The sequence below is a fragment of the Pseudophryne corroboree genome, chromosome 3 (assembly GCF_028390025.1).
Source record: "Pseudophryne corroboree isolate aPseCor3 chromosome 3, aPseCor3.hap2, whole genome shotgun sequence".
Classification (NCBI taxonomy): Eukaryota; Metazoa; Chordata; class Amphibia; order Anura; family Myobatrachidae; genus Pseudophryne; species Pseudophryne corroboree.
The window spans coordinates 406,386,528-406,400,708 of record NC_086446.1 but is presented as its reverse complement, the minus strand read 5'-3'; the positions used below and the strand labels follow the sequence as shown (position 1 = coordinate 406,400,708).

General features: G+C 44.1%; 1 protein-coding gene across 1 annotated transcript in view; it reads right to left on the bottom strand.

Moving 5' to 3' along the window:
• Nucleotides 1-14,181, bottom strand: part of LOC135055750 (fer-1-like protein 4) — a 346,065-nt gene that overhangs the window by 38,045 nt on the left and 293,839 nt on the right. The window contains exons 37-39 of the mRNA XM_063960172.1: nucleotides 9,475-9,645; nucleotides 4,535-4,689; nucleotides 1,475-1,653 (exon numbers count right to left, since the gene is read on the bottom strand). Coding sequence (XP_063816242.1) covers nucleotides 1,475-1,653; nucleotides 4,535-4,689; nucleotides 9,475-9,645 — 505 coding nt within the window. The remainder of the gene's footprint in view (nucleotides 1-1,474; nucleotides 1,654-4,534; nucleotides 4,690-9,474; nucleotides 9,646-14,181) is intronic.

Here is a 14,181-nt window from a genome sequence, read left to right as displayed (position 1 = left end):
CTTTGCTTAGTCATCCAGCTACCTCATTGCACCTCTTTTTCTTTTTTGCATTATGTGCTCTTTGGAGCCTAGTTTTTAAAAGTGCCATCCTGTCTGCTACTGCAGTACCACTCCTAGATGGGCCAGGTGTTTGTGCCGCCCACTTGTGTCGCTTTGCTTAGTCATCCAGCTACCTCATTGCACCTCTTTTTCTTCTTTGCATTATGTGCTCTTTGGAGCCTAGTTTTTAAAAGTGCCATCCTGTCTGCTACTGCAGTGCCACTCCTAGATGGGCCAGGTGTTTGTGCCGCCCACTTGTGTCACTTAGCTTAGTCATCCAGTGACCTTGGTGCAACCTTTTGTCCTAAAAACAATATTGTTACGTGAGAGGTGTTCAGAATAGACTGGAAATGAGTGGAAATTAATGTTATTGAGGTTAATAATATCGTAGGATCAAAATTACCCCCAAATTCTGTGATTGTAGCTGTTTTTATGTTTCTTTCAAAAATCATCCAGATCCAAAACCAAAACCCGAAAGGGTGGTTTTGGCAAAACCAATCCAGATTCAAAACAAGAGTGGGGATCCAGATCCAAAACCAAAACACGAAAAGTGCCCGCCGCACATCTCTAGTTTCTATATAACCACAATATTGTTATTTTACAGGTAAACCTCAGAAAATTAGAATTTCATGCAAAAGTTCATTTATTTCGGTAATTGAACTTAAAAGGTGGAACTTATATATTATATAGACTTATTACATGCAAAGTGAGATATTTCAAGCCTTGGTACCTGCCCATACTGCCAAAAGTACCAAAACCTGGTTCATTGACCGTGGGATTACTGTGCTGGATTAGCCAGCAAACTCGCCTGACCTGAACCACATAGATAATCTATAGGGCATTGCCAAGTGAAAGATGAGAGACATTAGATCGAACAATGCAGAAGAGCTAAAGACCGCTATTGAAGCATCCTGGTCTTCCATAACACCTCAGCAGTGACACAGGCTGATAGAATCCATGCCACGCTGCATTGAGGCAGTAATTCATGCAAAATGGGCCCAAACCAAGAACTGATTACATATGCATGATTATACTTTTCAGAGGGATGAAATTTCTGTATTTAAAATCCTTTTTTTATTGATTTTATGTAATATTCTAATTTTCTGAGATTTTGGATTTGGGGTTTTCTTAAACTGTAAGCCACAATCATCAAAATTATAACAAATAAAGGCTTGAAATATCTCACTTTGCATGTAATGAGTCTATATAATATATTAGTTTCACCTTTTAAGTTGAATTACTGAAATAAATGAACTTTTGCACGGTATTCTAATTTTCTGAGTTTCACCTGCATAGCCATCTACATATCATCATCGCCAATAAATAATACGTCTTCTGTGGAACATGAGCAAGTGTTAAACCAAATGAAACTACTGATTTGTAAATTGAAGCAAAGACGTGTGCTAAAGTTTCTGTGGTAATTCTGTTCCATTACCTGTCCTATGCCTGGGCTCTCCGGGCTGTACAAGGTCCTCACTTCCACATGCTCTGGCACTAGGTTGGTGCCATACTCTGGCATCTCTTCCCAGTGCTGGAGAACATACAAAGCCTTGTGCTCGTCATAACCAGTCAACATCTCATCTTCCTCTTTGTTCTTATTTTTTATGAAAGCCTCTAAAATGCATAAAGTGTGAATATAATTATAATACTTAACAGAACTCTGTGAAACACTAAAATCTCTAGAAATATAGTGAGCGTAGACTAAATACACATAAACAAAAATATCCAAAGCAAATATTAAAAATCAATGTGCAAAGCAGAGAAACAAAAAAAGAATAACAGTTTTTAATAAAAGAAAAACTCTCTGCAACATTAATAAATGCCCGAGCAACAGGTGTTCAGAGCTATCTGTAACAATCTGAATTTTCTCTGTGCAGCCACAAGTAACAAGCCAGCTCCAAAGTGGTTCCTGGCTCTGATGCCAGCTGTTGCCACACATTGGTGGTGACTGTGATGTGAAATTGACCATCATGACCCACCTGTTAGGGCGCTAAATGGCCCTAATCCAACTCTGGCATGAAGCAGACACCCCCATCTCAGAGCCACTGCTGGTGCGACTCCCCAACCATTTGTCACCAGGGGCTGCTAGAGTAAACAGTCAGCAGCCTCTGACGAATAATTCCCATGAGGCTGTTTAGCAAAGGTGTAAGAAGAGCATGTGCTGAGCTCCTCCAATCAGTGCTCAGTACAGTCATGCTCCTCTGACCTGCCATCATGAGACCTGACATCCCATGTAGTCTATTATTCGTCACCTTGCCTCAATAACCAAGCCTCCCACTCCAGTGATCATGGCTCTCCGTCCCCCTATTCATGCCCCATACCCCAATCCCCACTGCTTGCAGGGAAATAGGGCTATACAACACGACAGTGGCGGGTGAGAGGCGGATACCCTGGGTACCACCAATTCAATTAGCAGGGTTTACCCTGTATGTTTTCCTTGCAGCTTCAGGAGCTGTAAGGAAAATTGTGTAACAAAAGGCAACCTCTGGGGTTGAGCACATGTAGAAACCCATTGATTACGCGTTTTATCCGGAATCAAATTGTTAGAACGTATGTTAACCCAGTGTTTACTGTGCAGGAAAAAGGCAGTTTTATTAAATAGCTCCGGGCGTGACATCCAGAACTATTCCCCATGTGGCAAACGAGTATCATAATCTTAGTAATGGGGCCATTTATTACAAAAGTAATGCAGGAGAAATCACAGATATCTATTGCTTGGTCTGGATCCGCACTCAAATTTTCAGAACCTGACAACGCAAACCTACGTTATCCTCAGATGCCATTGGTTCCAGGAATCCCGCTCCTTCCTATAGGATGGAGGTCCAAGTTATGAAAAGGGATTCTTTCAGTTCTCTCCATGACTGGGATGTTTTAACGCTTACGAAAACCCCAGTTCACGCATGCACACTAACACTGATGACATTTTGTAGAACAGTCCTGCTTGCTACTCCCCAAACGCTGCAGCATGTCAATTGTGCTGCGGCTAAGTGGGGACTGTGAGCAGATATGCAGTTCCCCCACCATTGGGTTAGTACATAAAGCAATCTGAACTATTGAGAAGATTTTGTCAGGCCATAGATGACCATTCACTGGGACAATGTTGTGGTTGGTGATGCAACCGTGAGATTCTAATGTCTGAGCCACTCCCTGCTTATTGGTATCTTTGTAAGAGCATGATGAAACTTCCCCTCACATTCCTAAAGGAAACAATTTTTGGAAAATCTGATCCTTCAAAGGACTAAAAATTTAAAAAAAAACACAGGATCGGATGCACCCATGGTCTAGAAGTGATGACAGATTCCATTATCTTTTCCAAGGAAGATAAAACTTTATTCGGACCCTGCACCCACTTCACCAGGCATTGAGCTGACTCATCATCTGCAGCACAGGAGGGGTCTCTAGTGGAGAGCACAAATGAAGGAAGTATCACTTCTTAAGGCTCCCATGAGAGGAGCAGATTATGGGAGATCCCCGCTATTCTCCCTTGGAACTATGGGAGCCTAATAGTCTATAAATTATGCAATAGCCTGGACAAGAATTGTCTGCACACCCTGCATTTTGAGCAGACATGATTCTTTGCTGCTGTCTCTCTTCCAGGCTTAGCGAATGTAGAAATGACGGCACCAGGGGACGATTTAAAGGTGGATTTAGTACAGCACAGACAAACACAGATCAGGAAAGAGGAAGCTGACCTCAGACACAGCACCCAAATCCCTTAACCACTATTTCCACATAGATGGAAAGGTCTGAAAGGAAGGAGAGGGAGCTGCTACAGCGGGCTGTGCTGCTTGTCTTTTGGTGGCTTGCCACAGTAAGACAACACTTCCCTAGAGGGCTCAGAACTAAAGGAATGGTTGCTGTCCAGAAGGAAGAGCTAAGAGTAAAGAAAATGGGCCTGGATCAATAAAGCCACCTACTGGTTAAAATTGTGGTTCATGTTGGGAATTTTAACACTAAAAAGCAGTTTCTGAAGATGAGCAACATTACTGTACCGCTGTGTATTTGCCTCATTCTGCGATAGGATAAGGTTTTCTTCATGTTTTCGAGGCAGTGGTTACAGTATATCACAGCTGTGGGTATGATACACACGGCCTAGCTATCCTGTTACTTGAAGTGGCTCCCTGCTCATCGCATATTTATCCCACCATAGTATTTGTATTTGAGCTGTTCTAATTGTGTGTTAGTATTAGCAGATCTTCCCACAAGGTAAATATGACCAATTAATACTTTTGCATCAAGTAAAAATGTTGCCGCACCCCAAATTCTATCACATCAGATAGCTGCCTCATTAAAGGGCCACAAAGCTTCATAGGTATTGGGTGTGCATATCTTTGATGTAAATCATGAGTTTTGAAATCCCCATACATTCCTTTGATACTTTCAGCCTGATACACCTGATATAACGGTTGGGAATCCATGACGTAGTCTTGCTGTTAATGGCAATTACTAGAGATGGGCTTCAACAAAGTTCTTACAAGATTTTAAAGCTGCTTACCTTCAGGAAATGCCTCGTTGGGAACCTTAAAAATCTTGTTATTCACTTTAACTTCCTCTCTCCTGTACTCTGGGGCTGGCAGGCTGTGCTTCTTACATAATGAATTGAGAATCTGTGAGGGTTTGAATGCATCTCTCCATTGATTATAGCCCTCTCTGTAGGACAAAATATTTGACATTTTATACAATGCATGATGATGAGAAAATAGGTTCTATATTATATTTGTTGGCATTTGAGCTTTCTGTAGATTCTATACGCATGCTCTATTTCATCCACAGGGACATATGCATTAGGAATGAAGTAAAATAGTGGGATGGGACAATCATCAGATAGATTAAATAAACACAGTTTAAAACATCCTTAGCTTAGAACCGCTTGCAAGCATTCATTGAAAAGTCCACCTCCTGACCCTATACTTACTTGTTATGAATAATTAATAATCATTACTAACAACTTTTATTTATGTGCCACAAGGAGCATGCCACAAGGAGTATGCGGTGCCGTACAGGGTACATAGAGAAAAACAGTCTCACGGAAACAGAGCATTAAAACAATATACAATGGCAGAGCAAAGCATAAGTATACAGCATTAGTACCAAACATCACACCACAGACTGGTAGGACATATATCAGGAGCATGGGGGAGCTAGCAGAGCTGAATCAACTCAGTGCTTAGTGATCCTGTACCCAAAAAAAAGGGTTGTCTGAGTAACTGAGGGGGAGTAGAGCACTTGTGACATGGAAGTGCTGGGGAAGAACAAGAAGCTAGAGGATAACAGTACTGAGTCTCCTGGCTTTAAAAAAATATATACTTTTAAGGGCACTTTTAAGCCTTAGAGGAGACTTAGAGAGTCTGGTTGTGTGAGGGACTTAGTTCCAGATCATGGGGACATCTCAAACAAAATCTTTGAGGCGACCGAGATAGTGGCCAAGGTAGAGGAGAGACGCTGGTCTGAGGAGGACATGAGAGGACAGTAGGGAGTGGTCAAGTGTGAAGAGAGATGAGGTTAGAGATGTGGTGAAGGAAGGAGTAGCTTAAGGCTTTGTAAGTGTATGTGAGTAGCTTGAACTGAATTCTGAGCAGGATAGGGAGCCAGTGAAGCAAGTTGCTAAGGGGGAAATATGGCAGTAGAGGAAAATAAAACAAGCAATATTATTGATAATATTGATGAAAAAATAATCTGAAAAAAACTAGTATGAAGTACAGTCTAACAAAATACAACATTTGTTGACCATATATACAATATTATAAATGCAAAAGACAATGACCGGTATTAAAAAAACAACATTTTTTGGATCAATTAAAACTGCCAATTTACTATATTGCAATAAAAAAAAACATTTATTGCACATAGTGACCGAAAACTAATAAAAACTCCTATTAATTTCAGGTCTCCAGACACACAAATTATATATCCCCACCCCCTTTTGTTATTATTAGCACTTGATTATTTTCTGAATATTTTTTTCATTATTAAGAATGGACTGAAGTGGGGAGAGGTGAGAAAAAGGGAGACCAAAGAGGAGAGTAAAGTAGTCTAAGCGGAAAATTATGAGACTAGAGGTGGCAAGATTGACAGATGGCCATAATGTGGGGTGTGAAGGAAAGAGCAGAGTTAAGGCACTAAGGCAGCAGACTTGATGGGACAGAAGAGAGAGAGCGGTGTTAGCAATAAAGCAAGTGAGAGAGAGATAGAGAGAGAGAGAGGAGAAGGGAAATCAAATATATCAAGGGTTTTAAGAAGGTACAGGGGGGGGGGGGAACATTCTTCAAATGTAGAGAAGTATTAGAACACAAGGACATGCACAGAAACTGGAGGGAGGTAGGTTCAGGGGAAATTTGACTAAAAATTACTTCTCAAAAAGGTTAGTGGACAAGTAGAATAGCCTCCCATTAGAGGTGGTAGAAACTAATACAGTAGAGAAATTTAAACATGCTTGGGATAGGATATTGTTACAAAGAAATAACTATCATATAGGGTTTGAGGTAACAATATGGTTAAAAAAAGGAGCAGACTAGATGGGCCAAGTGGTTCTTATCTGCCGTCCTTATCTGCTGGGAGAACCAGAAGGACATGGCAGACATACAGTCAGGGACATTTGATTGCTTGGAGGGATAGAGGTCAGAGAAGGAGAGGTAAATTTGGGTGTCATCAGTGTAAAGTTGGTATTGAAGGCTGAAGGAGCTGATTAATTTTCCAAGGCAGGAGGTATAGAAGGAGAAAATAAGAGTGGCAAGAACAGACCCATGGGGGATGCATGTAGGTAGAGTAAGTTAGACATAGGTAAAGACAGAGGAATAGACTCAGAAGGAACAGTCAGTCAGGAGAGGGAGGTTGAGAGTGTGGAAGGCAGAAGACAGACTAAGGAGTATGGAGGATAGAAAAGTGACCCTTGGCTTTGAGAAGGTTATTGGTGACTTTGGTGAGGCCAGTTTCAGTCAAGGGGAAGGGATTAAAGCCACATTGTAGAGGGTGGGTTAAAAGGAAGGAAGAGAGACTGAGATAGACAATCCTCTTAAGGAGCTTGGAGGTACATGAAAGGAGATAGATGGTGAGATAGTTAGAAAAAAGTAATTGTCAATTGAGGGTTTCTTGAAGATGGGTGAGACGAGGCCATGTTTGAATGAAGAGGGCAAGGAGCAGGAAGAAAGGGACAGGTTGAAGAAATGGGCAAGGTGAGAGAAAGATCAGAGGATGTGGGAAGGTAAATGGAGGGGTGAGATGAGAGGAGGATGAAGACTTTGGGGCAGATGTATTAACCTGGAAAGGCATAAGGAAGTGATAAACCAGTGATATGTGCAAGGTGATAAACGAACCAGCCAATCAGCTCCAATATGTAAATTAACAGTTAGGTGCTGAATGGCTGGTGCATTTATCACCTTGCACATATCACTGGTTTATCACTTCCTTATGCCTTCTCCAGGTTAATACATCTGCCCTTTTATTCTCAGTGGTGAGAGAGCATCAGAAAGGGTGAGAATGCAGAAATGACTTGGTTGGTAGTTGTGGAAGAGGCAGGTGAGACGAGATGGTGCTCGGGATGGCTTCAGTTATGATAATAAATTGAGTGGTGATGTCAAGAGCAGAGAGGGAGGAGAGTAGAAGAGGGGTGAGCTGGCAGTGGAGGGAGTTGATAGTGGCAAAGAGGCGGCATGGGTTGGAGGATTGGGAGGAGATAAAAGAATTAAAGTAAGATTGGCATGATATAGAGTAAAGTAGGAGGCAAGCATTAATTTGAAATGTAGGATGTCAGCATGAATACGTGATTTTTTTCCAAAACGGGGGTTAATTCAGAGTTGATCGCAGCAGCAAATTTGTTAGCAGTTGGGCAAAACCATGTGCACTGCAGGTGAGGCAGATATAACATTTGCAGACAGAATTAGATTTGGGTGGGTTATCTTGTTTCTGTGCAGGGTAAATACTGGCTGCTTTATTTTTACACTGCAATTTAGATTTCAGTTTGAACACACCACACCCAAATCTAACTCTCTCTGCACGTGTTATATCTGCCCCCCCCCCCCCCCCCCCTTACCCCCCCCCGGCAGTGCACATGGTTTTGCCCAACTGCTAACAAATTTGCTGCTGTGATCAACTCTGAATTAGGCCCACTGTGCGGGAGCATTTTTGAAACTAGCTGGTGAGTTTTGAATGCCAAGGTTGGGGAGCAGACTGGTGAAGCCTAAGAGTGACGATCAGGGCAGCAGAGCCAAGTGCAGAGATGAGAGTACGTTGTAAAGTGAGATAGCCGGGTCAGGGCAGGTGAGGGTGGATATAAAAGAGGAGGGTGCGGTCCAGCGCAGCAAGGTTGCATTTGGTGAGTGTAAGTTTGGATTGCCTACTTGGACCAAAGAGAAGGCCATCCAAGGATTTGTTTAGTATGTAATTTTTTTTTTTTTTTGTTTAAAAAAAAATAAAGGATTACCACCAGCAGCAGCTCCTACCTTTCTTGGGTAGGGTGGCTGCCGCTACCCATGTCAGAGGACAGCAGGCCCGGGGCAGGTGCATGTGCAGAAGCAGCGGCTTGATTGTGCATGTGCAAAACCCTGTCTTCTGTGGACTGCTTCTTCTACAGCCCATAGAAGCCCGATTGAGCCGACGATAAGACAGGTAGTGGCTTTCTACAGGAAGCTAGCTCTCTACTAATCGCAGCCTGGTCTGGCAGTCCCAGAAGAAGGAAACACCTTCCAATGAGACTGCCTGTCCTGCGGGTGACTGGCAAGTAGGTCTTTCAATAGGAAGTCACTGCCAGTCACAGTGAAGCTACTGAGTCAGTGCAGTCACTGAAGTAGCGGATGTTACTGGGGGGGGGGGGTTGCAGTTCTGCAGCCCATAAGGAAAATCCGCCACTGATTACCACATTAGGTGTGTGAGTCTTGTGGTTCTTTTATTATATTCCTTACAGGAGGACTGCAGGTGCCAGTGGGCCCTTAATGTCTGGCATGTGTTTTTCCATAAGTGCCAGCATGCTGGGCCAGGCTTGCTGTTACCTGTGGTCTGCCTGTAATGAACAATATTATATATTATTTTACCAGTAATCTTGCACCCACTGCTACCAGTGGTGCAGTTGATCCTCAGGGTGTCCCATTTTTGAGTGGGTCCTGACTTTCCAAGGATATCCAGTCTTGAGCTGGCCATTTTGGGGCTGGTTGCCTTTAAGGGGAGGGGGACCCCACACTGTGTGTCATCCTGCTATAGCATCAGCCTCCAGCTGGTACAGACAGATGTTTTTGTTGTTTTTTTATGAATTCTTTCTAAGCTTTTAAACCTGAAAGTGATCTGTGCAATTCTTCTCCCAAACTCGTCTATTGTTTGAGCAGGTTTCCCATAGTTTTACTATTGATTTTTGGATGGTTTTAAAATCAACCATTAGTAAATCTGCAAATCCTATTCTTGTCTATAGTTGGGCCTTTCAATCTATATGGACATGTATACACTTACACATCATACTGTAGTGCTAGACCACAGTTCGGTCGGTAATTACTGTAGAAACGATTTTCCAGATCCATCTTAGTCTCACCAATTAGATCATCAGACCCAATAAGATCATGGTCATACACTGAGATTAACAGCTCTGATTCAACTGGGAATGAGATGGTAATTTCAAACACCCTGCACAGATCAAAGACAAAGCGGCTGTTTAGTGACAAATATAGTAAGTGCATTAAGTTGGCGAGATCAGTATACTGTAACAAGTACTGTACATAGTGACATTTTACACTGGAAGTAGATAATGTAGATCTGAGCCATTATACAACCCATCAACAGACATGAAAGCACAGCATTTGTGATGTTCCAAACCTCAGGCTGAAATCATACATTTAGCCTTGGTGGTAACATCAGTCGTGTTTCCACTTTCTATGCACAGTCTCTATGCACAGCGGAGTCTTTGGCATCCCAGGCACTACCCCATACACATTTTTTTTTTTTTCCACAAAAACCATTGTAAAACATTTCCCTGGTAGATGGGAGGAGCTGGTCATATTTAAAGGGTTATTTCTTAAATTCAGAGTACTTTTTATTGAAATGCATTATGCAGCTATAAAAATTCATTTTGCTTGCAGGTATTATTTAAATTAGATAATCATAATAGAACAATCAGTACTTGTTAATTATGTGGGCACCACTGCATGACAGGCCCTTTCCCCTTCATATTTTTGCTTTTCTTTCTTTCTGTTTTATTTGATAAGACTCTATATTGTATTATTCTGTTGTGTTACTAATACAACTTTGTTGTTGTTGCCTGATTCTGTGTATCTCCATATTTAACACACTTGATATTTGATAGATGACTACGAAGTACTCTTTGTGTAACTGATGTTTATCTATTTGACATGGTTTTCTAATAATCTCATTTTATCTCAGCTCATAGTCTTAGCTCTCATAGTATTGTGATCTCTCATGATTATAGAGCTATATTGCTTTAAATTGTCAGGTTTTCATATATGTTATATTGCTGAAAACTTTTACATTTTTGTTTAATAAACTCCTCTCCCTCAAGAGCACGTGTAAAGCTGTCTACACCCTATTAATTTTTTTAAAATTTAAGTTTCTGCTGCGGGGTACACTGGGCTCCACAAGGATTAACATCAGGGAGTGTAGAGTAGGATCTTGATCCGAGGCACCAACAGGCTCAAAGCTTTGACCTTCTTCCCAAGATGCATAGCGCCGCCTCCTATATCAGCCCGCCTCCGTGCACAGGAGCTTAGTTTGTAAGTTGGTGCCATGTAGTAAGCAGGCAATCAACGGGGGGGCTGCCATTGCAGCCCATATTATAGCTTAATCTGAAGAAAAGAAGAACTTTTGAAGACTTCAAGGGCTGCAGCTTTTATGCATGTCACATAAGACATCCTTTGCTGCAGCTCCATCACTCCCCCAGCGGCGCTGTATACTCCCGCGCCCTGGTTGCCGGAGGCTCCGGTGTCCTTCTGTTAGTCACACACACCCGCCGCTGCCCTCCGGGATCGCGTGGCCGCAGGTACAAGGGGAGATAAGGGGTCTCTTGGGCCCGCTGTTAATCGCAATCCGATGCGGTCGTGGGAGGCGGGCCGCGCACGCTGGCGTGGACACTGTAACGGGGCAGCCGCTCCACTAGTCACTGAGACACAGGTCACAGGAGGGGTTTTTTTCTCTCATAAAAACCCTGTTTTAATCGAAGCCTGCAGCGCCTGGTAGGGAAGCCAGCAGGGGGACAAAGCCTAACCTGTAGCCCCTCCCCCAGCCCCTGTGTGCCATTTCAGTGAATGTTCCCGCCCTGGCGCTGAATAGCTCTCCCTCACTCCCTGTCAGCCGCCATCACACAGAGTTGCGCTGTTCCTGGGACTGCTGGGGCAAATCCTCCTCTGTAAAGCCGCCTGCTCGCCAGCGCTGTGCATTTTACAGGACACTTAAGTATTCTACCTGTCAAGGGACAGTGTTAGTTAAGAAAGAGTGCATACATTCAGGGCTGTGTGGTACAAACACCCTGTGATATACATCCAGTATCTACTGTGCTTTGTTATATCTTTTGTTAACATATATAGCTAAACTGAGTATTGCTAGTCCAGTGCAGTTTTATGGTGTATAATTTCTGCATGGTACGCTTGTGACTATATATGTGTGTGTTCATGTAGCTGCTGCGTGGCTGCCTTATCGGGTATTTCACTCAGCGTGCTACTCCTATATTCTGTAACCTGAGGCTGAGGGGCTAAGTGTGTAAGGTTTTCTAAATAATATAGGTATTTCACAAGATATACTTGCTGTGTATTTTTCTTTGTGATTTATAGTCACCATATATCTCTTGGATTCCCGGTTTGTGCTGACAGGAAAGTCTCACTTCACTGGGAGGTCTTGCTAGGTATATCGCTGCTAAGAATTGTACCAGGTTGCCCAATATTGTGCTTATTGTTATGTCAGCTACACGAGGAAACGGAGCTGGGGCTTCTCCCACATTGCGTGGTGGTGATGCCGCAGACATTTTGGAGGAAAATTTGGCAGCCGAGAGTTCAGGTTCAGGGGGTTCCTTTTTACCCCCCAGTGGGTCTGTAGCACCGGGGGCAACAAATGACCCACCTTGGGCTACCTTTTCCATGCTGTTAAACACGCTTGTAACTAAACTGGCGCCCCCTGTGGGACCACCTGTGCCAATTCAGCAGTTTATGGTCCCTGCAATTAATCCGCCATGGGCAGATCAAATCTCCACTCAGTTACAGCAATTGAACCGGTCACTGACTAGATCTAAATCTCACTCTCGCCCACCTAAGACTAAGATGTCTTCTAAATGGGCCATTACCTACTCACAATCCACTGCTATCCCGGACACATCCTCGAAGGAGGATGGTGCTTATACCGACCCCACAGACACTGACTCAGATGCTTCTGATGGGGAAGGGAAGTCAATGGTGGATGTCCCTGATTTGATTGAGGCTATCAGGCTCATTCTTCAGGTCTCTGATGAACCTGAGCCTGCAGCGGTCTCTAAAAAATCCGGACAGATTTAAACGTAAGAAGGTGGTTAAACAAGTTTATTCTCATCATTCTCAAAACCTGGCTGACATACGTCAGGAATCATGGGAAAATCCGGGAACGGAATTCACACCGCATAAGAGACTGCTGGCTCGCTATCCTCTCTCTGCGGAGCTATGTAAAAATTGGGAAACTCCTCCCCCTGTAGATTCTCATGTGGCGCGCATGGTAGTTTCCTCTGCTCTGCCAGTAACTACCATCACCTCTCTGAAGGAACCGACGGATAGACGTGTGGAGGGTTGTTTGAAAGCGATTTACACCCTAATGGGGGCTGTGCATAGGCCAACCATTGCAGCAACTTGGGCTGCTGAAGCTATTGAAGCGTGGGCTCAGGAGCTAGGGGCAGAGCTGCCTTCCAACACATCAGAGCATGCTCGACAATGTCTCTCGTATATTACCACGGCTTCTCTGTACCTTAAGGAGGCGGCCTCCGATGCCGGGGTGCTGGCAGCCAAGGCTGCTACTACGTCCGTCTTAGCTAGACGTATCCTTTGGTTGAGATCCTGGTCGGTGGATATGGATTCCAAGAAAACCCTGGGGATGTTTCCTTTCAAGGGAGACATTCTCTTTGGAGAAGACCTCAATAAGATTGTGGCTGATCTGGCTACTGCTAAAACAGCTTGCCTACCTAGTACGGCTCCTTCCACGCAGAAGGCTAAAAGTACTTTCTCTCTGCCCTTTCGTCCTCCAGGTAAAGCAAAAGGTCAGGCGTACCCAAAGCAAGCTTGTGCTTACAGACCTGCCAAGCCCAGACCGAAGCGGGTCTGGGCTGCCCGTCATCTTGCTTCCAAAACTGACAAGCCTGCCGCATGACGGGGCGGGCCTCCTTCTGGGGGATCCCAGGGTGGAGGGCCAACTTCTAGGTTTTGCCCAGGAATGGTTGAAGACCACTTCCGATGCCTGGGAAAGGGAAGTCGTCGCTCGAGGTTACGCCGTACCCTTCAAGGATCGTCCCCCTCATTGATTTTGCCTGACAGATGTTACTCTGGACCCGGCAAAGGCAAACACTCTGCATTCAGTGGTACATTCCCTCCTGACCACAGGAGTGGTAGTACAGGTGCCTCTGACTCAGAGAGGCAAGGGGTACTATTCACTGCTGTTTCTAGTCACAAAACCGAACGGGTCCTCGCGGACGATTCTCAATCTAAAGTCCTTGAACAAGTATGTGCGGGTCTCCAAGTTTCGTATGGAAACTCTGCGCTGTTCTGGCCTTGGAGCCTGGGGACTATATGGTCTCCCTGGACATACAGGATGCCTACCTGCATATTCCTATTGCAGTGTCTCATCAGCAGTACCTGAGGTTTGCGGTGGGCAACCTTCATTACCAATTTTGGGCATTACCCTTTGGTTTGACAACGGCTCCCCGAGTTTCACCAAAGTAATGGCGGTCATGACGGCTACACTCCGCCGTCAAGGGGTCAGGATCCTACCGTACTTGGCTGATTTGTTGATCCTGGCAAATTCCCCAGAACTTCTCCTGTGTCATCTAGATCTGACGGTCCAGTTTATGAAAGCCCACGGGTGGCTAATCAACTGGAAGAAATCCTCCCTGGTTCCTGCTCGGAGCATGGTATACCCGGGAGCATTATTGGACACTCACAACCAACGGTTGTTCTTGTCTCAGGAGAAAGTCCTGAAGCTTCA